Genomic DNA, 26,549 nt, shown 5'->3' with positions numbered 1-26,549 from the left:
CCTGCCTAAGACTGGACCATCCACGACATGGAAGTAGTTTAATATACAGTTAGCACTTTATGTTGTCATATTGTACTATTTTGAAACTTATTTTGCTGTGTGTGTGCAGACACACTGAGACACATTTAGCCAGCAAGCTAGCTAGTCGGTTACCTGTGTCTGTATACTTGAGACAACGTAACTAGCTAGCTAGTTAGCAATATCCACTAACTACAAGCATGTAAAAAACGAATTTGTACATCTCATGAATTAGATTGGTTCTACTTCTGTGTGTTCAGCTACCGCTATCAGCGACAACTCCCCACCAGAACCAGCTGCTGCTACCAGCTTTGCCTCAAACAACACACAACACAACACAGCTACGTGCAACCACTGGTGAGAAACAATGAACATGTTTTACATGTATTTCCTTAATCTGCTTTGGTTAACAACCCATTTCTACTTATCTACTTATCTCCATTGTTATCTAGGCAAGAGAAAAAGAACCTGCACACAGCAGGAACGTGCCGCGGTGCTGGCTGAGATCACTGAGAGCAGAAACACGTGACCCATTTCCTCCCTCTTGTCCTAGGACTGGACCCTCCACGACATGTCAGTAGTTTAATGTACAGTTCGCACTTTATGTTGTCGTTTTGCACTATTTTGAAACTTATTTTGCCGTGTGTGTGCAGACACACTGAGACACATTTAGCCAGCAAGCTAGCTAGTCGGTTACCTGTGTCTGTATACTTGAGGCAGCGTAACTATTTAGTTTGTTAGCAATATCTACTTAGTTAGTTACATTGCTTGTAGTGGTGCAACGGATCATCATTGATCCGTGATCCGTTCGGATCAATTATTTCGGTTCGGCACACGCATGATCCGCGGATTGATTTATGAAAAAAAAAACTGTCTGTATACTTGAGACAATGTAACTAGCTAGCTACTTAGCAATATCCACTAACTACAAGCTTGTTAAAAACTAATTTGTACATCTCATGAATTAGATTTGTTCTACTACCGTGTTACGCGTTGCCAGATAATGTTGTGCGTGTAAGTACAGTGTATGTGTATACTTCTTTGTTCAAGAATTCCATTCCATAAGTGAGGAGGGTTCAGCTACCGCTATCAGCGACAACTCCCCACCAGAACCATCTGCTGCTTCATCACCGGTACCAGCGTTGCCTCAAACAACACACAACACAACACAGCTACGTGCAACCACTGGTGAGAAATAATAAACATGTTTTTCCTTAATACTCTTTTTAATCTGCTTTGGTTAACAACCAATTTCTACTTATCTACTTATCTCCATTGTTATCGAGGCAAGAGAAAAAGAACCTGCACACAGCAGGAACGTGCCGCGGTGCTGGCTGAGATCACTGAGAGCAGAAACACATGACCCATTTCCTCCCTCTTATCCAAGAACCGGACCCTCCACAACATGTAAGTAGTTTAATGTACTGTTAGCACTTTATGTTGTCGTGTTGCACTATTTTGAAACTTATTTTGCTGTGTGTGTGCAGACACAGTGAGACACATTTAGCCAGCAAGCTAGCTAGTCGGTTACCTGTGTCTGTATACTTGAGGCAGCGTAACTATCTAGCTAGTTAGCAATATCTAACTAACTAGATAGGGGATTTAAATACAAGCATTGCTTGTAGTTAGTTACATTGCTTGTAGTGGTGCAACGGATCATCATTGATCCGTGATCCGTTAAATCCCCTGTTTTGGGGGAAAACCGCGACGGTGTGTAGGCACTGTGGCACCAGAAAGCCATATTTGAAGCGACATCACTCCGGTGTTTCACTGACATGAGTGAAAACGAAAGCTGCTCAACAACCTCTTATCACAGCAGCATTTAAGCAGCCCCTTGCTGCTAAATCCGACCGGGCTAAAGCTATCACAAACGCTATCAGTGTGTTTATAGGTGCAGACATGAGGCCATGTTCAGTTGTGCAAAACGAGGGCTTTGAACAAATGTTGAAAGTTCTTGAGCCACCCACTTCAGCGATCTTTATGAGCAGGAGAAGAAAAAAGTTGTGGATGAACTATCCCGAGCACCGTCTCTTGCGCTCACAACAGAAGTCCGGTGCTGCAGACACGCCCCCTCTATGAGAGTCACACAGGCACTCATCTTGCGCAGGTACTGACACAGGCAGTGGAGGAATGGAAGATAATATCCCAGTCACAACTGATAATGCCAAAAAATAAATCAATACAATACAATACAAATAAATGCAGTGATTGAGGCAGGACTGGGTTTGTAAAACCGAATTTGTACACCTCATGAAATAGATTTGTTCTACTACCGTGTAACATCTTGTTTTTACACATTGCCAGATAATGTTGTGTGTGTAAACTACAGTGTATGTGTATACTTCTTTGTTCAAGAATCCCATTCCATAAGCGGGGAGGGTTCAGCTACCACCATTAGCGACAACTCCCCAGCAGAGCCACCGATACCGGTACCAGCTTTGCCTCAAACAACACACAGCACAACACAGCTATGTGCAACTACTAGTTAGAAATAATAAACATGTTTTACATGTATTTGCTTAATAATCTTCTTTATCTGCTATGGTTAACAACCCATTTCGACTTATCTACTTATCTACATTTTTGTCTAGGCAAGAGAAAAAGAGGAACGTGCCGTGGTGCTGGCTGAGATCCTGGAATACTTTTTAAGTCTGTTTGTTTAATATGTATGATTTTGTCCATCGTCAAGAATACGGCAGAGCAATAACATTCCCAAAAATGTATAATTTATATTTTAAAATATTTTATTATTTTGTTCTGGAAATCAGCAGCTCAGAAGGACAAATAAATTACATAATTAAAACTTAAATCCATTTTCATCGGAATGTATTTAAATGTAAGGACATTTTGCTGTGTTGCACTATTTTGATGTTATTTTCTTTTGTTTGTTTTAATAAACCACAATGTGCGTTATACTTTTTCATCTACACTGGTAGGAAAAGTCAGCGGTAAAACAATAATCTACATCAGTGTTGTTTTGTTGTTATGGTAGTTAAGTAATTCCTAGTCTTGAAGTGTGTGAGACATGCTTTTTCCTGTGTGTGCTTTGTGGGTCCACCCATTCTGCTGGTTCCACAGGTGCCTCCAATTCAGCAATCAACCTGCAGACATTAAAGGCTGGGGAAAAGCTGCGATGGCTCTCTGCTTGGGAACCTGCATGTTTCTTATGGGGGGAATTTGAGAATCAATCGACAAGCTGCACTGTCTCACGCAAACATTCACAAACACACAAACATAAGTAGTTTCTGAGTGGTTTCATCCAATCAGCATGTCAAAACTTCTCATTTGAACCCCAGAAGAAGAAGAATTTTGTCAGATATTGATGATTTGATGAAGTGCGCTATAAATGGGACTGAACTGAACAAGTCTATGAATGTGAACTTGACCCAAACGCGATGTCGGCCATTTTGAATTACGCCAACCATTTCACGGCTAAAGAGGAAATGCCCTGTAACTCACCCATACATTGACCGTTTGGTTCTGAACTTGATATATGAGACCAAGGGCCCGCCCTGAACACATCTGTAAAAAACTATGACCTGCACACAGGAAGTAGGTCGCCCGAAACAGGAAGTGCCCTGTAACTCGCAGGTACATTGAACGATCGGTTCAAAACTTGATATGTGAGACCAATGGCCCGCCCTGAACACATCTGTAAAAAACTATGACCTGCACACAGGAAGTAGGTAGCCCGAAACAGGAAGTGCCCTGTAACTCGCCCGTACATTGACCGATTGGTTCGAAACTTGATATGTGAGACCAATGGCCCGCTCTGAACACATCTGTAAAATACTATGACCTGCACACAGGAAGTCAGCCACCCAAAACAGGAAGTGCATTGTAACTTTAATTTAAATGACCAATCTGCACTTAACATCACAGCTGTGACATCACCAAAGAGAAATTACTGGAAAATACTTGTTTTAAAAGCATTAAGGTAAGAGAAGGACATGGGCAATAAACGATTTATTTTTATTCTCGAGATTTTCTCAGGGCTAGAGTGTCAACAGAGTTTATTGGCTGCCTTTAAAATGTGCCCACCTTAGACAAATTAATGTGTGATTGTCTTTGGTTACCTTACTGTATAATATCCTGTGCAGTTAATGATTTATATTTTGTCAACATAGTATAATGGAACTTTGACCTGTGATGGACTGAAAACAGAAGTTTCAGTTTCTCAATCTCTAATACTTTTTAAGTCTTTATGTTTAATACACAAACATAAGTAATTTCTGAGTGGTTTCATCCAATCAGATTGAAAGTCATGTCAAAAATTCTCATTTGAACCCCAGAAGAAGAAGAATTTTGTCAGATTTTGATGATTTGATGAAGTGCGCTATAAATGGGACTGAATCTGAACAAGTCTATGAATGTGAACTTGACCCAAACGCGATGTCGGCCATTTTGAATTACACCACCCATTTCACGGCTAAACAGGAAATGCCCTGTAACTCACCCATACATTGACCGTTTGGTTCTAAACTTGATATATGAGACCAAGGGCCCGCCCTGAACACATCTGTAAAAAACTATGACCTGCACACAGGAAGTAGGTCACCCGAAACAGGAAGTGCCCTGTAACTCGCCCGTACATTGACCGATTGGTTCGAAACTTGATATGTGAGACAAACGGCCCGCCCTGAACACATCTGTAAAAAACTATGACCTAGGTCGCCCGAAACAGGAAGTGCCCTGTAACTCGCCCGTACATTGACCGATCGGTTCGAAACTTGATATGTGAGACCAATGGCCCGCCCTGAACACATCTGTAAAAAACTATGACCTGCACACAGGAAGTAGGTCGCCCGAAACAGGAAGTGCCCTGTAACTCGCCCGTACATTGACCGGATGGTTCGAAACTTGATATGTGAGACCAAGGGCCCACCCTGAACACATCTGTAAAAAACTATGACCTGCACACAGGAAGTAGGTCGCCCGAAACAGGAAGTGCCCTGTAACTCGCCCTTACATTGACCGATTGGTTCGAAACTTGATATGTGAGACCAATGGCCCGCTCTGAACACATCTGTAAAAACTATGACCTGCACACAGGGGGTCAGCCACCCAAAACAGGAAGTGCATTGTAACTTTAAATTTAAATGACCAATCTGCACTTAACATCACAGCTGTGACATCACCAAAGAGAAAACACTGGAAAATACTTGTTTTAAAAGCATTACGCTAAGAGAAGGACATGGGCAATAAACGATTTATTTTTATTCTCGAGATTTTCTCAGGGCTAGGGTGTCAACAGAGTTTATTGGCTGCCTTTAAAATGTGCCCACCTTAGACAAATGAATGTGTGATTATCTTTGGTTACCTTACTGTATAATATCCTGTGCAGTTAATGATTTATATTTTGTCAACATAGTATAATGGAACTTTGACCTGTGATGGACTGAAAACAGAGGTTTCAGTTTCTCAATCTGTAATACTTTTTAAGTCTTTATGTTTAATATGTATGATTTTGTCCATCGTCAAGAATACGGCAGAGCAATAACATTCCCAAAAATGTATAATTAATATTATAAAATATATTGTTTGTTTTTCTGGAAATCAGCAGCTCAGAAGGACAAATAACTAACATAATTAAAACTTAGATCCATTTTCATCGGAATGTATTTAAATGTAAGAACATATAGATATATTTGTAAGCTATTTATACAGATTATCTTCAACCTGCTGGATATAATATTTTAAATTGGACTATAAAATAGTTCTGTTGGTGATTTGATGGTGAAAGTGAAAGTTAACACTTAAATGAGATGTAAAACTATTAGTAGATAAACTGATATGTTGTTTTGCAAAAATAAATAAATAATTTTAGTAATATTTCAGCAAAAATAGTGAAAATCTGTTCTAATTTGAAACACTTTGGCTGATAGATTAACAAGAAAAACAATAAATTACATAGATAATATTGAAAAGATGCTTGGAATCAATGCTAAATATATTTTTGTTTGTTGTAAAATACTTATTGTTATTGTGATAATCTTTGTTATTATTTGTCTAAAGATAACTTGTCTGGATTAAATGTTTAGCTGTCTAAATGCTCAAATGCATTTACCATAACTGAATGCTGCAATATAGCAAAACACGGAAGTCCTGATGGTTGAATTTTGAGCGACAGACGTGAGAGCCAATCGAATTTTCCCGGGTGTGTCGTTCAGCCAATGAGAGTTCAGAGGGAGGAGTTTAATCACCGTCAAATCGGTGTTGTATCGACGAAACGTTATCATTTTCCAGTCTTGTGTCAGACGGAGGACAGTCAAACTCGTCAACATGTCCAACACGGCAGAAGACAAGCAACAAGGTGCGTTTTCATTCACATTTTAAAGTACACACATCTACCGTAGACTTCCGTGTGTGTACTTTTAAAAACAAGTAAACTAAATGCCGTGACTTTGGATTTCTTTCAATGCTACTACACAAGTCCGCCTTTACTCTTGAGTGTTCTTTCTCCTCGGTCACGTTAGTACATAATGTGTTTTTTAGCTTTAATGCCATTAATTAAATCATGTTAAGTGTCATGAACTTTAATAGTTTTATCTTTTATCTCACCCATTCAGGAAGTGTTGTCCAGGACAGCAAAACGTCAACAGACAGCGCGGGTAAGTGCTTCACATTTACATAAATCTTTATTAAAAAACAAAAACTGTGCTTTTATTATTCAAGTTAAAGTCATATAAAGTCTGACTTACAACCAAACAAAAGTGAAACGAACACAACAGAAGATGTTGCGAAATGTATATTGCCTCTAGGAGCTCAAAGTACATCCAAGTCACTCCATGGGATTTTATCAGGCTATAATTTTACCTTACTTCCTGTCATTAAGTTAGTCACCTACAATGGTGCTTTGTTTAAATAGAGCGACAACTGAAATATATTGAGAGTATCTACGTGTACAGTATTACATGTGTATTAACTCACATAAATGTGTCTGTGAAGGGTCTCAGTCATTCAGGTCATTATCTCTTACTGAAAACCCTCACATACATGTTGCTACATGTCTTCTTTTTGGTATAATAACAATTCTCTTTGACAACTGCAGGAATATGAAACCAGAACTGACAAAGAATGAAAACATCTTCAGTTACCTCCATCTAAAGATAAATGCACAGTTTAATACAACAAACCTGCAGTGAATAGTCCTGTCATACAGGATGTATTATAAACTATTACACTCTGAAGTGCTTCAAAGCACAGTAAGTGTTAGAAACACATCTAAATGTGCACTAAATCACCTTCGTGGACCCTTTGTACAGCAGCCATTTTGACATGTTTAGCAGGAAAGGCACAGGTGCTGCTGATCACATTAATGATATAATCATTGACAGTGTGACAGTGAAGCAGCATGCACACTCAGGAATCTAAATTTAATCAGCCATCATTAATTTGATTGTATACACCTGTGATTTTTCCGACTGCGACCTGCGCAAAGGCCACGACTAAGTAAAATCAGCCGAGAAAAACAACTGAACCTACAAAATAAAATCACACAGGTCTGTGTACAGACTCAAGCTGCTGCTGCCCTCACACACAAAGTCTAATCTACATATCTGCAGGGTGGCACATGGAGGTGTCACTTTTGGTCTCTGTTCTTTGCTGTCTTCCCCCACCTGTCAACCACCTATTGAGGACTCTAAGCTGATGGAACAATGGCTGCTTGACCCCATTCCAGCAACTGTGGAGCAATCAATGCACCTGTATTTACACCGCTGAACAGCAAAAGCCTGAAAGGCTCAATGATCATGAATTTTCAGCAAAAAGAGTGTTTGGGACATTTTTAAAAAGCTGTTAAGCTCGACTTGTCATGGCATAATTGTTTTGTAATTCCTCATCAATGCATTTGATATTCATGTGTTTTTTTTTGTTTTTTTTGATAGCGTGCACAGGAAACCTGACGGAAACTGATGCCTTTAACCACAGGTAAAAGTTAAAGAGCTTGAAATTGTCACTTCACCCTGATCCACTCCTCCCCTAACATTATGACCTTGTTTCATGTCAAAACAGCTCCTCTGTGGATCCTTCAGTGGAGTATAAGATGACCAACAAACGACGAGGCCTTGCTCTCATTTTTAACCAGGAGCGTTTCTTCTGGCACCTGAGGCTGAACGACAGGCACGGAACCAACGCTGACCGCGACAACTTGGAGAGAAGGTATTGCTTCGTAGCCACCTGGGGGAGAGAGGAAATGAACGCTGTGTTTGGAAGACCTGTATTTAGTTTGAACCACTTGTCTCCACTTGTTTCTGTGTTTTCACGTGTTGTGATGTATTAATGTCTTGCAAGTATTCCCCTTGCTCAACTAGTTTTGGCCTCTCTTTTTAGACTGCTTGCCCTGGGTTTTGAAGTGAAGGCCTTTGATAACTACAAAGTGGTAGAAGTCTTAGAAAAGATCAAGGAGGGTAGGCAACATGCATAAATACCTCTGAGACCTCAATGGCAACTGTAACATCATGACTGTTGTTAGTATTGTGAGTTTAAGAATGATGTCCTGATGTCCCACCAGCTGCAGACGGCAACCATTCAGATTCAGACAGCTTTTTGCTCGCCTTCCTGAGCCACGGCGAGGACGACCATGTTTATGCCTACGATGGCAAGATTAGTATTCGGGACATCGCAGCCATGTTTAAAGGAGACAAGTGCAGAAGCCTTGTAGGAAAGCCAAAGATCTTTATAATACAGGTGAATGCAAATGATCAAAATGCTCTCTCACTTTTCATGTCCTTCTTAGTTCTTAATCTTTAGTTATTAAAACTTAAACGTGTGGCTGTGTCTGTCATTAGGCGTGCCGTGGAGACAAGCACGACGACCCAGTGACCGCTTGTGATGCTGTGGACAATGAAATAAAGACAAATGAAGTGGTTGTGGACGCCAGTGCTGTATACACCCTCCCTGCTGGAGCTGATTTCATCATGTGCTATTCTGTGGCTGAAGGTGAGTCGTCTATGTGACGTGTAGATTCACACAAGATGGACCACTGAAGGCAGTGGATCCCAAACTAAGTAATCAGCTGTGTGTGGAGCACATGTGTAACCAGGGAAAACAAGCCGTGCTTAATGCTGCTTATTAGCGCGAAAGAAGTTCTGCACTGGAGCTTTAATGTTAGAAACTAGAGGAAAGCACTCATGGAGCACAAACCGCCGATTATTCAGATCATCACCAGCATCATTTCTTCTTTGGGCATTAACCGATATATCCTGTCTTGTGTTCTTTTGTCGTTTAAGGCTACTATTCCCACCGGGAAACCCTCAATGGGTCCTGGTATGTTCAGGATCTATGTGAGCTCCTTAAGCAATACGGGAACTCCCTGGAATTCACAGAAATACTCACGCTGGTCAACAGAAAGGTGTCCGAGAGGAGCGTCGGAAGAGCCAGTGACCGAAATGCCATTGGGAAGAAGCAAGTACCTTGCTTTGCTTCAATGCTCACCAAGAAACTATACTTCCGACCAAAACAGTAACAGTTTCTCATCTCAGTCATTTAATTTGCTAATTTGCTGGGGGTTTTGAAGAAAAAAATTCTTCTTTAGTCCTCTTCTGTATGTTATTAACACTTCTGCGCTCAATAATATGCTGATTTTCATTTTTCAAATCAAATCAGTGGCTATAAAATAACAGGAAGGTTCATTTCCATGAGTTGAAGAAATGTGAATGTTTCTGGAATGAGGCAATCACTTCAGTCCTGAAATACAATGTGGGAGTTTCACTTATCATGTCCAGTTTGTTCTTGAAAAGCCAGTTTTCTTTCCTGGGTGAAACCATGACTTTTAAAAACCCTGTTTCCAACCAGGCTTTTAATGACGGCAGTACGGTAGGGTAGACGTCATATCTACTTTCTAACCAGCTGTGTTTTACATGCTTGTTTTATCTGTTTTGACCTACAGATAAGGTTGTAATGTAATCTAATACAACCACCACAACATAATTTAATGTTGTATGAATTGACTTTGTTTGTTTCACATCAAACTTTGGTCAAAGATGAGCAAAGATGAATTTAAAAGGAAGGAAAAGAAGTAGTGATGCCATGTTATACAAGAAAGGGTAAACATTTAATCAGATAATATTCATAACAGATTTCAGGTGCTTTAATCAATGGTATATTATAGCAATGGTACAAGACTAACTCTTATACAGTGCTACAGGTCTTTATACCTGAGATCTTCTGTTTGGCCAGTTTATAAACTTCCAGTTTATGGTAGAGTCCGTATTAAATATCAACTTAATAAAGACTACAATGTGAGTCATGGTTTGCATGGATTGGATTGCAGTGTTTTGTTAAATGCCTTCCTGTCATTTTATTCCAACACATGTTTTACGTGAACCTGTAAGATTACCATGGACCACATCCTGTGCTTTTCACAGCTTTCTCTGTTGCTTTAGCTTGATTGTTTAATCCAATTTTAACTATTGTGGTACCACAGGAATGTTGAATGCTGAATCTGTTTTTCTTAATGAGTCAAGAAAGTGGGAGAAATCTTTGCTCAGGCAAGACTTTGCTGAAAATGTTAGGGGAAGCTTTGAAAGACAGGTACGACAGATGTTTGTCAGTGTACCCCGAGAGGCAGATAATGGAATAGCCACATACATCAGGGTTTAATACTAAACTGTGTTTCAGCAAACACCTCATTTTGTAAAAATGTGTCCCAGCACATTATCCAGGGACAATGTAAACATGCAACAAAAAGGGAATTTGTGTTTGTGCCGTAGCAGTTCACAGTACATTTAATATTGCGTATTTGCACCCAAAACACTAGTGTGAAGAATACCTCAGGGAGCTCGAGTATCATATTAAACATGTGCTGTGGATCAAAACACCTTGAGCTGATCTCTAACTCAGGAAAAGCAAAACTACCAGCAGATGTACACTGATCCTGTGCTTGTTATACTTTCTTAAATAAATGATTCCTTTGTGGCAAAAAGTGTATACTCTGTCTTTATTTCACTTGTGCACACAATATATTTGCAAATCTCCATCCTCTAAAATGAAAATAACACAATGGTTAATATTATCTACACAAAATAAACATCATGCAGATCAATACTTTTGATTTTAACAGTCCGTGGTGTTATACGCGTCATTGGCAACATTATCAAGATATTAAGTAGAAGACGGGAGTGATATGGATTCCTTGTAAAAATGGGCCGTTATCAAAATAAAGCAGAACTTTTTAGTTTTTTTTTTTTTTTTGCTTCTTCGTGTGGAAATAGTGGGCGTCGACTCTTTGGGGCTCGGTAGCAGTGTTCATGCCTTTAGCTGGATCTGTTCGAGTGGCAGCTGCATTTGAGTCGGGTATTTCAGGCGTCTCAGGTCGTCCTCCACCTGACGTACAAGCAAAAATTTTCAATTTAAATACTGCACAAGTCAACCTGTTTCCTACATTTCTATGATGGCACAGTAGATTGTGTCTCTCTCACTATTCATACAGCTTATAGTGGATTCAAATCAACCAACCTGAGCCAGTTGATCCTTCAGTTCGTTGTATCGTCTCACGCTGAAGTTTCTCTTGCCGGCGCCCTTGTACAAGTAATGCAGGAACTGTCTGTCTTTAGCCTCCGGGTAAACATAATCCTGAAGGCAAACCATAAATGAGATTTGGTGTTAACGTGGGGGAGGAAAACATCATGAGACACATGTATGACTTTATATAATCCCATGGTTCTGAAGTATTTACGGGGGCGTTTGTGAAGTGAGATGTAAAAACGAAACTCAAATGAGAGAAGGTTATCGTGATTAGAGATCATCTACTGAGTGTAGTTTCATATTTAGAGATAAAGATTGAGGTGAGTTACTGCATACGTCCCCGGGACTCACCTGTTTCGTGAGGACATAATAGGAAAAGGCTCCTATGCTGGTGGCGTAGGTGATGAAGTATGTAACGGGCTCCATGACATCCCACGAGTAGACCCACCAGGTGAGCCAGGCCAGAGCGCCGCCCTGCACCGATAACAGGGCCATGCCAGCCCAGACAACCCTGGAGGTTTTGAACTCCGCTGTACGAGACAGCTGTGCCTTCATCTGTAAGACAGCGAGACAAGGGAAATGGCATCTTTCACTGACTTTTCTAAAACATGATAAGATGCACAGAGGGGAGTGTGGCGAGAAAAAGTAAAAACCTTCTCTAGTGGCGAAAGTTCTTGTTTGAGGTTGTCCAGTTTCTCCAGCAGCTCCCGCTCTTTCAGCATGTGATAATCAGGCGTGTGCAGGGCCGTGTGCAGCAGATGCACCATATGCTTCATGTCCTCCAGCTCCATGACATGCTCACTGGACGTACACGCTGAGAGACGAGGAGGAAGAGGAGGAGGAACGTGAGGTTGAGTCGTGCACAAAGCGATAAAAACAAGTTGAACTTAAAAGCAGGCAAAATGAGGGGAGAAATGTGCTTGTACCCGTCTCAGGCGGTTGAACATCATAAACGGTATCGTTGATGACGAGCTGAAAGTCCTTGTCCAGCAGGGCGTCGATGAGCGTGGTGCTGGCGACGCGCTGTCCATCTGTCAGACGGAGACAAACGTTCAGTTTAGTGCTTTTATCGCAGTCGTATAACTTCATTTAACGCCGAGCGGGAATAGGTTTCAATAATGATAAGCTGTATAATGAAATGCTGCAGGTCACCAGTGCATATATTATTAAACCTGAGTCAGGGAGTCAGTCATGCAAAAACCTGCAGCAACAACACTGCAACGCTCCTGTAAAGAATTAAGGCCCATGAGGAATATAGGGAAATCTCTGACGCTGAATAAAACATTTACACTGCGCAGGTTTAACATTTGGTTAAATAATTAAAATCCTTCCTCGCTTATAAAACGACCTGCAATCAAACACACTGAGTAATCAAACTTTTTCTTGCAGAGAATAAGTGGAACAAAGCAGCAGACAAATTTAATTTTAAACATTTACTAGATGATCCTGCTTTAAAGTGGCTTATTTTAAAACATACAGACAGTTTATATCTATTATTTTCTCATTCTGTTTAACTTTAAAACAAAAAATATCCTCCATTAACGACACATTTAAATTTAATTATTTAATTGTATTTGTTGTATCTGACTTTTTGTCATTTATATTGTTCTTTTTAGTATTGTATTGCCTTGCTATGAAAGCAACAATGTCCCTGCATGTTTTTCTTAGATAGTGTAGATAGAAACGGACAAAAGAAAAACATGTTTTTCCAGCCTGGAAACATGAGACTCACGCGTGAAAGGTGGAGCGTCGCATTATGAACAAACAAAGACAAAAATACCCTGTCGTAACTGAGCTATAATATGAACCACAACACACCGTATGTCCTGTATCCCGAGATGGGAAAGGCCACACCAGTTTAAACGTGAAGATATTTACTGTATTTCTGTATTTCAAATTTCAAAAGACGCTCCTAAAATGAATGAAAAATACTGTACTTTTACTGCATATCCACTTTAAAACTGCTGTGAGTGACTTTTAAATATAAAGAAATGTCTGTTAGATTCAGATCATTGATTAAGACTATCAGCTCCACACAACTTCCTGAGTGTTCATATCTGGTGTTGCCTGATGCCTCACGAGTGGATTAACTAATTTAATCTGTAACAACACACCATCATTCCTGAGATGACTCGTTTTGTGTATGAATAATCCAAGTGTCGTCACAGGACTACTTACTTTCACTAAGTGTATTCATCATTCAAATCGAGCGGTTGTGCCGGAACTTTCTCCAGCTTAAAGCAGACAAGACAGAAGTGATTGTTTTTGGCCCCCAAAAAACGAAAGGTCAAAGGTCAGAGCTCACCTTGACTCAATGCCACTGACTGAAAGCTACAAATCAAGCCAGAACTATCTGACTAAGTCTGACTATTACAACCTGTTGTAAGGATTGTAAGGGGTTTTCTGTCCAAACAACAGACAGCAAAATGTGTTAGATTAGATTATTGTGATGCTGCCTTTACAAGTTAGAATCTAATCCAGGCAGCTGCAGCTGGACCAGAATTCTGCTGCCAGAGTCCTGAAAATATTAGGCACATCACTCAGATCACTACACTGGCTTCCTGTGAGTCAAAGCACTGAATGGCCTTGGACCAAAATACATCCTTGACTTATGAAGCATCCAGAGCTCAAAGATCATCAGGGACAGGTTTACCGTGTGTTCCCAGAAGCAGCAGAACCAGCATTGAGTTATTCTGAACTTCCTGAATACCTGAAGTCTGCTCATTTAAATCAGGCCTGAAAACATGCAGTTTTTTTGCTTAAATTCTCAAATAATCATCACAGTTATCAATTAATTCTTGTCAATTCAATGCACTTTTATTGCCAAATCACACCTTTATCGCTTATGGTGTTGATTCTTAATTATTTTAATGTCATCTTAATGCATTTCTATGCCTTTGTAAAGCACTTTGCGTTGCCCTGTGTATTCTTCTATCTAGAATGAATGTAAAGTAGTAGACACTTCTTATTCCCCCCCCCCTCCAAATTGTGGTTAGTTAGTAGTAATCTATCTGCAGTGGTGAAAAGTAGTTAATGATTAATTGTACCAAAATTCACTGTGCAGCTTTTATTGCTTCCTCAGTAAACCTGGCTGTAAGGAGTTAAATAAACAACGACACAGTGACTCCACCTGAAGAATGTTGTCTGCCCAGTGCGTGAACAGCTAACACTCTGTCATACCCTTTGAGAAAACAGAAGCAGTCGCTCCGGGATCCTCTTTCTGCAGATCTGCGATCAGGTCTCCGACGCTCATCAGCATCGGTCTGAGGAAGAACACGCACTTCTCCTTCCGAGACGGCAACGGGACTTCCAGAACCACGCGGCCGTATTTGTACTTCAAAAACACGTCCGCTGCAAAATTAGACACATTTGAAAAGGGAGTTGGTGTTAGATAAAGAACATGTGTAGTGTGTAAATGCGAGTGTAGTAATGGTGCATTACCACTGGAGGGCGGCAGTGTAGCGTAGAAAAGTGCTTGGCAGTTTCCGAGTAGGGGCAACCTCTGCTGAACCTTTAAAGAGAGAGAGGACATGGACAGAGTAAGACAATAGGTCAATGCAAAACAGTAAAAACAAAAAAAAAAATCGAATAAAAAAGGTGTTGCGCTTGTTCAGAAACAACAACCCTCCCTTAGTAAAGAGTCATGTCAGCAGAAGGAGGAGGAGAGTAAATAAATCCAAAGCTTTTAGGAAGACAGGATAAGCTTTCTGTGCAGAGTATGAATATGAATATAAATATAAATGTCTTTTTCTAAATGCTTTCCACTCCCTTTCTTAACCCGACCGGCTGAGACTATGACTGATTGCCTGGCTCTTTCCTCCTGATGCACATTTTCCATCTAAATTTAGGTGTTTCATGCTTGATAAAATTGCTGGTATGTGTGTGTCTCTCAATATAAAGTATTATCAGTCCAAGACCTCAGCTCTCGCCTCCTGCTCAGTAATAGAGAATACATCCACGGGCGACACTTCATTATCTCAGGCAGCATTATTCTCTGTCGTCTGCTTAGTATTCCTTGGGCGTCGTCCTTTTCCTTGAGATGCATATTAACGCGTATAGCCTATATTTAAAGCCACCGGGATGCGATGCACAGTAAATCTTTAGCATTTGGTCATACGAGTTTAGGCCCAGACGCTCTAGAATCAATGATTTATAATATCATATCATGCTCCAGAGCATTCCAGTTTGAACTCTCTCGCCTTTTGAACTCCAACAACAAAACTGCACCGAGAGCATTCCTCACTTTAGCCGAGATTCAGAGGGCGGTTCTGTTAAAATACGCCATTGTCCGACGCCGACACCTAGAGCAATTGCAGCCACTTTGAGAGAAACACAGGTTTACTTGATCGATATCACATTAAAAAAGAACAAGAGAGCTGCCCTCTGGTTTATGATACGACAGGACAGGCAGTTCTTCACACATCAGTGGTTCAGAGTAGGAGATTTAAAGCTGACCTGCATAACTTTTGGTGATTTGGTCGTTCATGTTATTATTTTCTTATTATCCTGCATCTAAAACAGGCTCCATCGTCATGCAATACTATCAAACCTGACTGGGGTTCGGTTGTGTACTAACAAAGCAGCGCACTGCACTAGGGATGCACAATATCGGACTTTTTGCCGATATATCGGGAGTGCGTGGGCCGATTTCTTCCCCAGTACCCGTCTGCAGAGGTTGTTTTTCTATAGTGAAATGAACATCATATTTTTGCATACTCATCCCACAGCAGAAGTAGATTACATCCAAAGAAATAACAATAGCTGACGAGGGCGCCATTTTAAAGCGGACCTAGACCGGAAGTTCCAATTAACGCTGTTTTTTTAGTGTGTATCTGCGTCATTACCTTGTTTAAGAAGCCCTGAAGTTTCGAAACAAACAGTTCAGCCACTGCTGAGAAGTTGTGTTTTATTGTAATCTCGGGCTCAGCGAGATCTCTGAAAAAACCCGGTCCGGTTACGTAAACAGCAGTTCTCCTGAACAGCAGATCCGCCTGCTCCAGGCACATCCGGTTGCGTACATTGAACCACAGAAGAAGAATAATGTCCGTTGTGGAGGTGTTTCACGAGCGAAAGCGTCTTCCGACTCTGGGTCTGACTCCGGGTCAAAGTCATAAAAGGGACTGCGGCGGGGAGTCGTGACAAAGCTATTTTTAAACACTGTTAAAACAATGTTTTGATAATGAGTAGCAGTGCATCCACTGTTCCAGAGGGGGGAGCTGCGCTTCTGAGAGCGGGTGTGCCGATTATGTCACTTCTGGGTACTGGCCAATCACAAGACAGTTGGGAAGGCTCTACGCTGGCTGGCCAATCACAACACATCGTCTTCTGGGGGTGAGAGTTGAGTCTGAAATATCACGGCTGAGGACATCGTCAGAAAAGAGAGATTTCTATGGGCTCGTTTACAGCAACCAAGAGGTTTTTGACCATAAAAACAAGTTAATGTATGTAAGTAGACCTCCATAACTAACATATATGTGCAACAGGACCACTCTATGTGAGCGCATCCCTACTGTGAAAAACAATGGGATTTATATCCTAAAAGAAGCCTCAATGAAACAAGTTGCTCGCTCCAGATTGTTATTATTACACAGCTGAAGGTAATCACAGAGCTACAGTACACCACACATCACTACACCAGCAGTTTTTTTCTCCTGTGGCTCTGTCGTGACGTTTCTACATTCTGAAACCAAGTCTGTGCCTCAGCCGTAGCATTTTCTAAACAACATCTATGGTGCGACAAGGCAGCGCTGTGGGGTTTGAAGGAAATGTGAATTTAGGAGGAAGTGAGGGACTCTTAAAACCTGATACTTCAATTTTATGCTTTTTTTCCTCTTATTATTTCCCTCTCGTGAGCCCAGAGCATTATTAAAGTACAATATTAAACTCAAATATTGATAGGAAGTTTATTGGAGTAATACATCGGAAACCATAAAGATATCCCACAATATAAAGTATAAAAAATTCTACTTTCTTACCAATCAACGTACGCCCACGTGTCATTTTTATTAGGTTGCACCCGTTTTCCCACACAAATATCCGATCACATGGAAGCAAAAGCTTCAGGATCGAGAAGAAATGTGGTTTTCGTTGGTGCCAGACGGGCTGGTCTGACATTTTCAAACCCACCATACCATCTCTCGGTGGGGTTTACAGAGAACGGTGTGAAAAAGAGGATATTGTTTTGCAAGCTGCAGTTTTAGAGCGGGCCACGAACAGTAACTCGGATATAACCGTTCATTACTCGCAGGGAAAATAGTCTGAATACACAACAAACGGCACCTTGAAGACCTCATCGGACACCTTATTAGGTCCATAATACCTAAAGACACGGTCAGCGAGTTTAATCCGCTGTTCACTCACCGTCTACTCATACATAATCAGTATGTTAAACAGGCTGGAGAAGCCCCTGATACTGTACGGTCCCTCCTTCTGCCTCGTCCTTGGTGCACAGAAGTGGGGGGTTGTGACATTTGTGAATCTGCAGCTAAACATGAATGCATGTGTTACCTCTTTAGAGGCAGAAACACTGACCTTGTCAGGACCAATAGTCCTCCTGGGTGTGTGTGCGTGTGTGTGCGTGTGTGTGTGTGATCACTGACTGGAGTCCAATTCAACAACCGACTGCCTTCAGGCACTTTATGCTTTGTGCACACATTCCCATCCCATACTAAATCAACAGAACGTGGCCTGTATGGCAGACGATGTTGCCGCACGAGAGCCGGCCGCGTTGAATAATATTCCCACAGCCGTGCTCCTGGCCGCGCGTGTTATCATTTCCTCTCACACCTTCACGTGGCAGCCACACATTGTGTCTCACACCGCGCAGCAACAATGTGGTCACAGTAAACACAAGTAAATCACTACATCTCAGCAAGGCTCTACGCATAATCTTAAATTTCACCATGCAGACACACCTATTGTATTGTATTTGTTACACCTACAGCACTGTCCTGCCTGAACAAGCCTGGACACAGCAGACACAAGGGCAACATGCAGGCAAGCACCACTCCCCCCATGATGCAATGAGACATTATGTACAGTCTGCAAGAACGGAATGGTGGCCGCCGTCCATTCCTTCGTCCTTCACACATTTTGGAAATCAGATCGGAGCTGCGGTGGACAACGCTGCACAGCGGCACCTCAGCACAAAATCATTCCCTCCAGCTGTTCTCCCACCAAAACAGCCTGCTAAAGCTACATTTACCCCCGTGATCTATCGAGCAGATCTAATTTATGCCACACCAATCAGGGGAGAGCGACAGTGACAAACGGCCCGTCTCCCTCCTCTGCAGTAAAGCAGGTCTTGGCTTCCTGTACTCGAGCAATAATCAGGGTTATCTTGTTGACGAGCAGCTTCATTCTCCCTGCAGCCAGGCAGCAGCAGGTCACTTCATTATGAATCCTGTCACAATTGAGCTATGGCTTGTTGCACCTGAACTGCATCCTCCTCCTCCTCCTCCTACTCATGCTGCTTTTCTCGTCACATCACTACAGGTTTGATAAAAGGTGTGACCTCTCACTGCACACTCATGCAATCACAACAACAGAGTGGCTTATAGGTGTGTCTCGGAATAATAATAAGACGAAGAGGGTAACGCAAAACTGGCATTATAGGCTGGAGGTGAACAACAAAGGCTGTCAAGAAGAGGAATTGAATCGGTTCTTGTTGGCATCATGACCGAGAGCAGGCAGCGCCCTTACACGACAAAAGCTCTCCATGCAAAGTTGCATGCAAATATGTCAACTGTGTTAAAGGTTTGGCAAAAACCAACATATGAAACAGAAACGTTGTAGTATAAATACTTCTATATTACTATATATATATATTACTTCTTCACACAGAAACAGAACGCTGCAGGCGTCATCAGAGGCGATTCTAGAGTCTGTAGGGGCCCTAAGCAAAAATTCCCAGGGGGCCCTTCCAAGTTCAAAATATTATTTTTTTCTGAAATGAATGAAATAACATGGAAAAGCCTTTAAATTAAAAAGTATGTGAAACTATACATGTAAAGAACAATACAATACTGTAAATATCTTTTAAAAACTATATAAACTGAGTAAAAAACATATACATTACACTGTAAATAATCCTCTTCATTTTCCAACTTGCAGAACGATAATTTCACAGAGGTTAACGTGAGGTGGGGCCCCTTTAGGGAGGTTTCCTACTGAGATGTCATTGCAAATCGCCCATTGTTGTTTAAGGGGGACGGGGAGACTGCTGGTCACTGCACATTTCAGTAAAAAACAGCCCCTCGCGCTCCGAGCGTCGGGGGCCCCCCTATCGGCTCGGGGCCCCAAGCAGTTGCCTGCCTTGCCTGTTCACAAGCTGGGCTCGCCAACAAATACCATCAGACCCGAATGAGGGAGCACTTGTTTATACAGCGGCAGCACAGAAGCGGGTGAGGGGGTTGTGGGGCAATGTCGCTGTTACCATCCGTCTGCCCCCCGATATAAAACAAATCACTTCCAAGATCTAAGCTGAGAAGCACAGAGTCCTAAGAGGCTGAGTCAGCGTTGGATTAACTCATTTTCGACAAAAGTTCAGACGTTTGTTTAGAGTTGTTTAGATCGCTACAGTTTAGGAAGGAGAAGATGGAACAGGTGGGACATACAGTAGTTCAAAAAAAAAGAGAAAAGAAATAAAGAATCATTGCTATTCTGTTAGCTTAGGATAAACCCTTCTTGGGTCGTATTTCATGTTGCGCGGCAGTGCTTGCACAGCAGTCAGAGCAGAATAAACAAACACTTACACACTTACGTTCTCCCACATGCTTGCAGAGGGAGGGAATTCACTTGGTTACCATGTGCAACCTAAATCCTACTGACTCAAACTCTAAAACAATGGTTTCCAAAGCAAAAAAAAAAAAAAGTTCCCTTTCCTGAATTAAAGCTGCTATGAATATTATTTTCCATTTGGTCACACAACACCAGACAATTCTTCATCACAAGGTCACATCAGGACAAGAAACACACCGGATATCGACTATTACTTCAGTTTGTTCGTTTAAAAATGATTTACAGGACAGTAATGGTCAGGAAGCAGAGAGGGAACAACAAATGGTCCACTTAATAATAAGTAAATAATAATAAAAAGTATGAATAAGGTATGAATTAGGTCTAATCTAAGCCACTTTATTATTTTATTACTCGCACAAAAGCTCTGTTGAAGAGCTGGTCTATAGAGCGTGACCTTCTCATCTACTCAAATCTCAAACAAAAGTCTCCCTGTAGGTGATGTCCATGTGTTTCAGAACTCCTTCTGTGTATGAAGCCATGTCAATTTAAGCAATAAAATGTCAAGTGAACACGGTAAAACATGAAGCACGGCAGATGGAGCCAGATTAAATCCGAGTAAAAACAATCCACAGGTGAAAAACTCTGGACATTTAAAGTCACGTCGCCCTCAGCGTTTACTTGCTTCTCCGTGTGTAGATTAGCGCTGTTATCTCTGCAGACTTTGTCACCTTCATTACACAGATCTACAAATTGTCTCTCGTTAATGTTATCAGGTGCAACACTGACATTCAGTTTGAATCTGAAAAAGTAGCAATAGGTGATTTTTGCTTTTACGCTATGGTATCAAATCCTCCGCTATCATCCTGCTGGTCCTTTTTAGCTTGAAGGAGACACTGGAAGAGCGCAATCAATATGGATTGATTCATTTGACTCGGTAAAGACAAAGCAAATGAAACGATCTTAGACTATCACATCTTAAGTGTTGCTGCAGAGCAAGACCTGCATCGCTTATCTCCATGCATGCACAGCACAGTACAACTGTCATAGAACAATAAACTGCTATCATTAACGCCAGATTCTGTATTCGGTTCATTTTTCTTTGCTGCAGACAGAATAACAAATGTCAGTTGGCTGCAGCAAATGGCTATTTTTCAAGATTATGACACATAAATGGGACATTTGTCTCAGTTTCAGGGGGAAAAGAATCTTATTTCAGTAAACTCAAAATATCAGTGTACAGAGATTAGAGAAGACAGTGTGGAAAACCAGATAATTCAATTATGCCACACTGCAGAGGAAGCAGTATCACTTATCTGTATTGATATCTGCACTATACACAGAATTAGTCAATGCTTAAAGTATTACAGATCAGGCTGGACTAAAAAAAACAGTTGATAACAATAATTATTGCGCTAAAATGTCAGATAATTAAAGACTGAGATGTGAAGTTGAATAAAGCAGTTAATTGTGGTTTTAATTTAATGAGTATTGTCTGTGGACGATAAACTAATAAATTATTTGAAAGAACCTTAATACGTCAGTGTAAAAGCTGAACTCTCTCGTGTCAAACCAGGGATTTAAAACAGGATTAGGATTAATTTTACCTTCTTTATTTAAATGTTCTTCTCCAAATCCTCAGTAGTCGTGGATGAAACGGACTATTTTCTTCTCCGAAAACTGATCCATTAGTTAAAGGGGCAGTGTCAACTCTTTCTACATAAACTTTCTACTTTCTACATAAACTGAACCGCAGCCACTCCAGTAATAAGAAAAATGAAGACTCTATAAAGTTTTTAGTGCTCAATCTCCGCATCTCACATCCACTCAAAAAGCTCCTTAACACTGAGTCTACAAAATCTCTTAAAGTTCATTTCTATACACTGATTTTCCACCTAAGATCTTTCAATTGATTATCACACTCTGTGGTTTATGTACAGTTGATGCTTCAACGGATGCTGCTAGTGAGTTTTCACAGCAGTATATAACAACAAAGATACCCAAAATTATAATAACAGAGCCATTTATTCGTCCCACAACCTGGAAAATGTACAGTGTTAGAGCAGCAAAGACAGTGCAAAAAGTAAAATAGCAAATAGAAATATAGAGAATACAGAAACATGAAATATTGGAGAATAGTATGTATAATATAGACAACCCAGTGTGCAGGGCTATACTTGCTGTGCAGTCTTAACAGCAGCAGGGAGGAGTGACCTACGACACCACTCACTGAAGGAGCTGCCCAGTGCTGTGATGCTGTGCTGTGGGGGATGGGATATCCTATTACAGTCGGATTTAGACACATGCTTTTAACCACATTTGGGTAAAAAAAGGTATCTTATTTGGAACAGTCCAATTAAAGACGAGCTGCTTTAATTACCTTGCGTCCCTAACTGTCGGTCTGTTGGTAGCTACAGGGATTCTTGGTTTGAATTCAAGACAGATTTTTAACATATGTTCAAGTCTAAAAATAGAACTCATCTTAGTCATTTTTGTGCGTGGGTGCGAGTCATGACAGCTTCCACCCAGATACGTTTGTGTTGCTCTGCCGATCGCTTAGAAGCTGCTCAGTGTGTAGCAATAGTGTGCAGCAAGCAATTCCCATTCCCATTCCCGGGGCCTGCACTGTCAGAGACTCAGAGAACTGAAGTGCCCTTTTGGGATCTGAGTGCTCCACTCAAGACTCGGCTGACCTCGACACTTTCTCGCAGCGTGTGATACCACTGTGGACGATAAAACGTACGTAGTTTAAAGTGGACCATTTAACAGCTCATGGTACATAAAAGTGAGTGGAGACTGGCCACAAAAAAAACCCTCAGATTGGTGCATACAATGTGGTTTTTCACTCATATGCAAGATTTCCCCGTGGCGCCCTCTACAACGCACACCGAAGACGGTTTATATCTACATCTGCTGCGTATGAGAAATACTATGTTCATTTTACTACAGAAGAAAATAAGGGTGTGCGTTCACACCAGCCCTTCTTAATCGAATCCTAGTTCGTTTGGAGGAGGTGTGAACGCGGAACCGAACTCTGGCTCGCCTAAAAACGTAGGTCTCGGTCCGCTTCAAGTGATCCAAATGCAGGAAGTGGACTACAACACAGGGCATTGTGGGTAAACACAACCAAAACATATGCGCGTGTAGAACGGTAGCTGGGAGAAATGGCTGAGCCCATTGTTGCAGCATATATGTGTATATACAGTATGTATATATGTGTGTGTATATACATACACATACATACATATATACACATATACATATATATATATATATATATATATATATATATATACACATATATACATATATGTATATACATATATATACATACATATACATACACATATATACATACATATGAATATACATACATATACATACACATATATACATATATATGTATACATATACATATATATGTATATACATACATATACATACACATATATGTATATACATACATACATACATATATACACAAACATGTACAGTATATACATACATATACGTACATAAATACACATATATGTATATACACATATGCATATACATACATATATGTTTATACACATTTATGTATATATATATATATACATATATATACACACACATATACATACATATACACACACACATATATTTATATATACACAAACAGCAAAAGGTCCAATATCGTGCATCCCTACACAATATGATACAATAAGATGATACCGAGTATAGCAGTTAGTGATACCTGTTGAGAGTGTGTTAGTATACGTTATACATATAGCTGAACAATTCAATGTTTTTTTTTTTTTATTAAAAATAGTTACAAAGAACCATATTGGCATGGTTCTTTGGATTCATGGATTTGAAATAATACTGTATGTCGTGCAGCTGATCTGATGCAGGGTTAATTCTATAGTGCTGATTGTGTATCATATATTGAAGGTATCATCCTCACATTAGAATACACACAGACACCAACCACATACAGTAATTGGCTATAACCGTTCAAAAATGAGGGATAAAGGTGATTTGAAACGTGACATCTGCATGGTTGTTGGTGCCAGATGGGCTGTTCTGAGTTTTTCAGAAATTGACTGGTATCGTCACACACAACCATCTGGTCCAAAGAAGAGAAAATATATCTAGTGAACAGCATTTCCCTGAAAAGGCCAGAGGTTAGAGAAGAACCAGGCTGGTTTAGAAATCATAGAAATGAAACAACAGTGACAGAAGATCCTGGTGTCACTGGCAGGGTTCATACTATAGTATTTAGTATTAGAATATAGAGTATATAAGTGAGTTGCGCTGAGAAGAAAAGGTCACAAATCAAATCACAATTGTTCCACCTGCAGGGAAACTAAATATTGCAATGAGATATCTTCTTCCAAAGCGTTGAGGCGTAGTATTCATCATCCTCGCTGCTGACTGAGCTGCTTTATCAGGGGAATAATTGAATGAGCATTGCTGAGTGAGTGGTGAGAGGATGCTCAGTAATGCTCAGTCCGGGGGCTCACTTTGCATGGCTCGATCAGTCATAAGCACATGTTTAGATTACAGCCCAAACCCCTGCGGAGCAAAGTAATGCACTGGAATAATGTCATGCGAGGACTGTGTGTGTGTGTGTGAGTGAAAGCTGCAGGACTCAGAGGGAGCAGCAGGGCTGCAGCTGCAGCGCCAGAGCAACATATATACAGTAGATGCGTTTCACAGAGACAAAGTGAAAACTGATCTGCTTTTCTGCACAGAATAAAGAAACCAGGCCTCCTGAAAGCTCAAGTTAGCTGTTCAAACACAGGGGAAGCAAACTTGATGTTTTGTATCAAGGGAAACAGGAAGTCCTGATCTGATCACCACACACATTATAAACCCCCGCGTGAATTACCTGCTGTAGTAGAGACGTCGCCGGACGAGCAGACGCGGACACACCGCAGCGAAGAGGCTTGTGAAGACTTCCACAAAGTCTCGCCGTAACTTTACCGACCATCCGCACCGAAGCCATCGTCGCGTCCCGATCACCGTGTTAGAGCCGCGTTTCCTGCTGCGATCATACCGAGAGGAAGGAAAAGATTCCTCCACACAGTGAGTGAAGCCGAGCCTGGGGTTCCGGTGCGAAACGGCCCAGCGACTGACTCTCTCTGTGTGTGTGTGTGTGTGTGTGTGTGGACAACAACAGATGTTGTGATAGCTACGGGACACACAGACAGACTGAGGCACAGCCCTGCCCGAGCATGAGCCGCATACCATTTCCTCCTCCTCCTGCTGGCAACATGCGCGCTCTGCTGGGCCAGATTCCACTTTCTTTTGTCCTCCTCTCCTCCCCCCCTGTCTACTCTCTACTCTCCTTCTCCTTCTCTCTGTTTCGCATGACTCATCCAGGAAGGAAAGGGCAGTTTTTTGTTTTGTTTTTCAAAGCAAGCAAACACTGGAACACGATACAAGTACAAGATTAAGCAAACTTGACACATGTGCACTGTAAATACTGTCCCCAATCCAACAACAACAAACTCCATTCACATTCCAACTGTTTTTTTGAATTCTATTAGAATAAAAACAAATATGAGCACCAGGAAGCAAAGGAAACATGTTAAACTTTCCTCCAAGTGGAACAGTATATATTTGTATTTTTTTTTTTGCATTTCCACTAGGAATAGAACCAAAATAACCAGACACCACATTCCATTTTTCAGTACCCTTCCCTTCCTGTACCAGAATAAAGGTACAGTACGGTACAGAAGGAGCTCGACCCATGACAGTCAGTAAGTCCCACTCAGTTAAAGAGGACCTAGACCGGAAGTTCCACTTAACGCTGTTTTTTAGAGTGTATCTGCGTCATTACCTTGTTTACGAAGCCCTGAAGGTTCGAAACAAACAGTTCAGCCATTGCTGAGAACGCTGTGTTGTATTGTAATCTCGGGCTCAGCGAGATCTATGAAAAAACCCGGTCCGGTTACGTAAAAATCGGTTCTCCTGAACAGCAGATAGGTAGGAGGTCCCACTTCGACAGGCACTTTTTGTAGTTGGAGGTAGGATAAGTCCCACGTCCAACTGGTTTGGAGATAGGCTCTGGAACGCACACCATTAGTCGAAACGTAAGGCTGAACGAGGGCTTTAAAGTTCCACACGACACCGTGCTGTACCAAACTGAACTGTGCCGTATAATGGAAACACGGTTTTTGTCTCTGCAGGTCTTTGAAGAAACATTAGGTCGCAACGGAGTGAAGCTTTCTCTGTCGACCAATCGGCTGAATGTCGTGGGTTTAACGCCACCTGTACCGTACCATTATTCTGACCCAGGAGAAAGGTACGTAAAAATGGAGCAGTTCATGCCTTGTTATTTG

At 41.1% G+C, this 26,549-nt stretch overlaps 2 protein-coding genes across 2 annotated transcripts; one reads left to right on the top strand and one right to left on the bottom strand.

The window, feature by feature from the left end:
- Nucleotides 1–6,300: 6,300 nt before the first annotated feature.
- LOC310943741 (caspase-6-like) lies at nucleotides 6,301–9,484 on the top strand (the record flags this gene model as incomplete). Its single annotated transcript, XM_083909377.1, has 8 exons — nucleotides 6,301–6,331; nucleotides 6,588–6,629; nucleotides 7,905–7,947; nucleotides 8,032–8,178; nucleotides 8,350–8,426; nucleotides 8,531–8,706; nucleotides 8,808–8,958; nucleotides 9,249–9,484. The coding sequence occupies 8 exons, from the start codon at nucleotides 6,301–6,303 to the stop codon at nucleotides 9,482–9,484; spliced, it is 903 nt and encodes a 300-aa protein (XP_083765503.1).
- Nucleotides 9,485–11,024: 1,540 nt separating this feature from the next.
- On the bottom strand, nucleotides 11,025–25,356 carry LOC310943513 (calcium uniporter protein, mitochondrial-like). The gene is made up of 8 exons (XM_083909106.1): nucleotides 25,094–25,356; nucleotides 14,926–14,995; nucleotides 14,665–14,835; nucleotides 12,411–12,515; nucleotides 12,138–12,298; nucleotides 11,836–12,039; nucleotides 11,476–11,592; nucleotides 11,025–11,343 (listed from the first exon to the last, which is right to left on the bottom strand). The coding sequence occupies exons 1-8, from the start codon at nucleotides 25,208–25,210 to the stop codon at nucleotides 11,266–11,268; spliced, it is 1,023 nt and encodes a 340-aa protein (XP_083765232.1). The 5' UTR covers nucleotides 25,211–25,356; the 3' UTR covers nucleotides 11,025–11,265.
- Nucleotides 25,357–26,549: the final 1,193 nt, after the last annotated feature.

This window comes from Microchirus variegatus (genome assembly GCF_963457635.1).
Source record: "Microchirus variegatus genome assembly, chromosome: 23".
NCBI lineage: Eukaryota > Metazoa > Chordata > Actinopteri > Pleuronectiformes > Soleidae > Microchirus > Microchirus variegatus.
Note: the sequence above shows the minus strand (reverse complement) of the source record. Positions and strands in the feature narration are given on the sequence as shown.

Bases quoted from the DNA above. Each gene is read 5' to 3' on its own strand.
- LOC310943513 (XM_083909106.1), bottom strand. From the start codon at position 25,210: ATGGCTTCGGTGCGGATGGTCGGTAAAGTTACGGCGAGACTTTGTGGA. The intron at 14,836-14,925 runs GTAATGCACCAT...CTAATTTTGCAG, and splicing joins TACACTGCCGCCCTCCAGTG to CGGACGTGTTTTTGAAGTAC. The intron at 11,344-11,475 runs GTTGGTTGATTT...CTTGTACGTCAG, and splicing joins TGAAGGATCAACTGGCTCAG to GTGGAGGACGACCTGAGACG.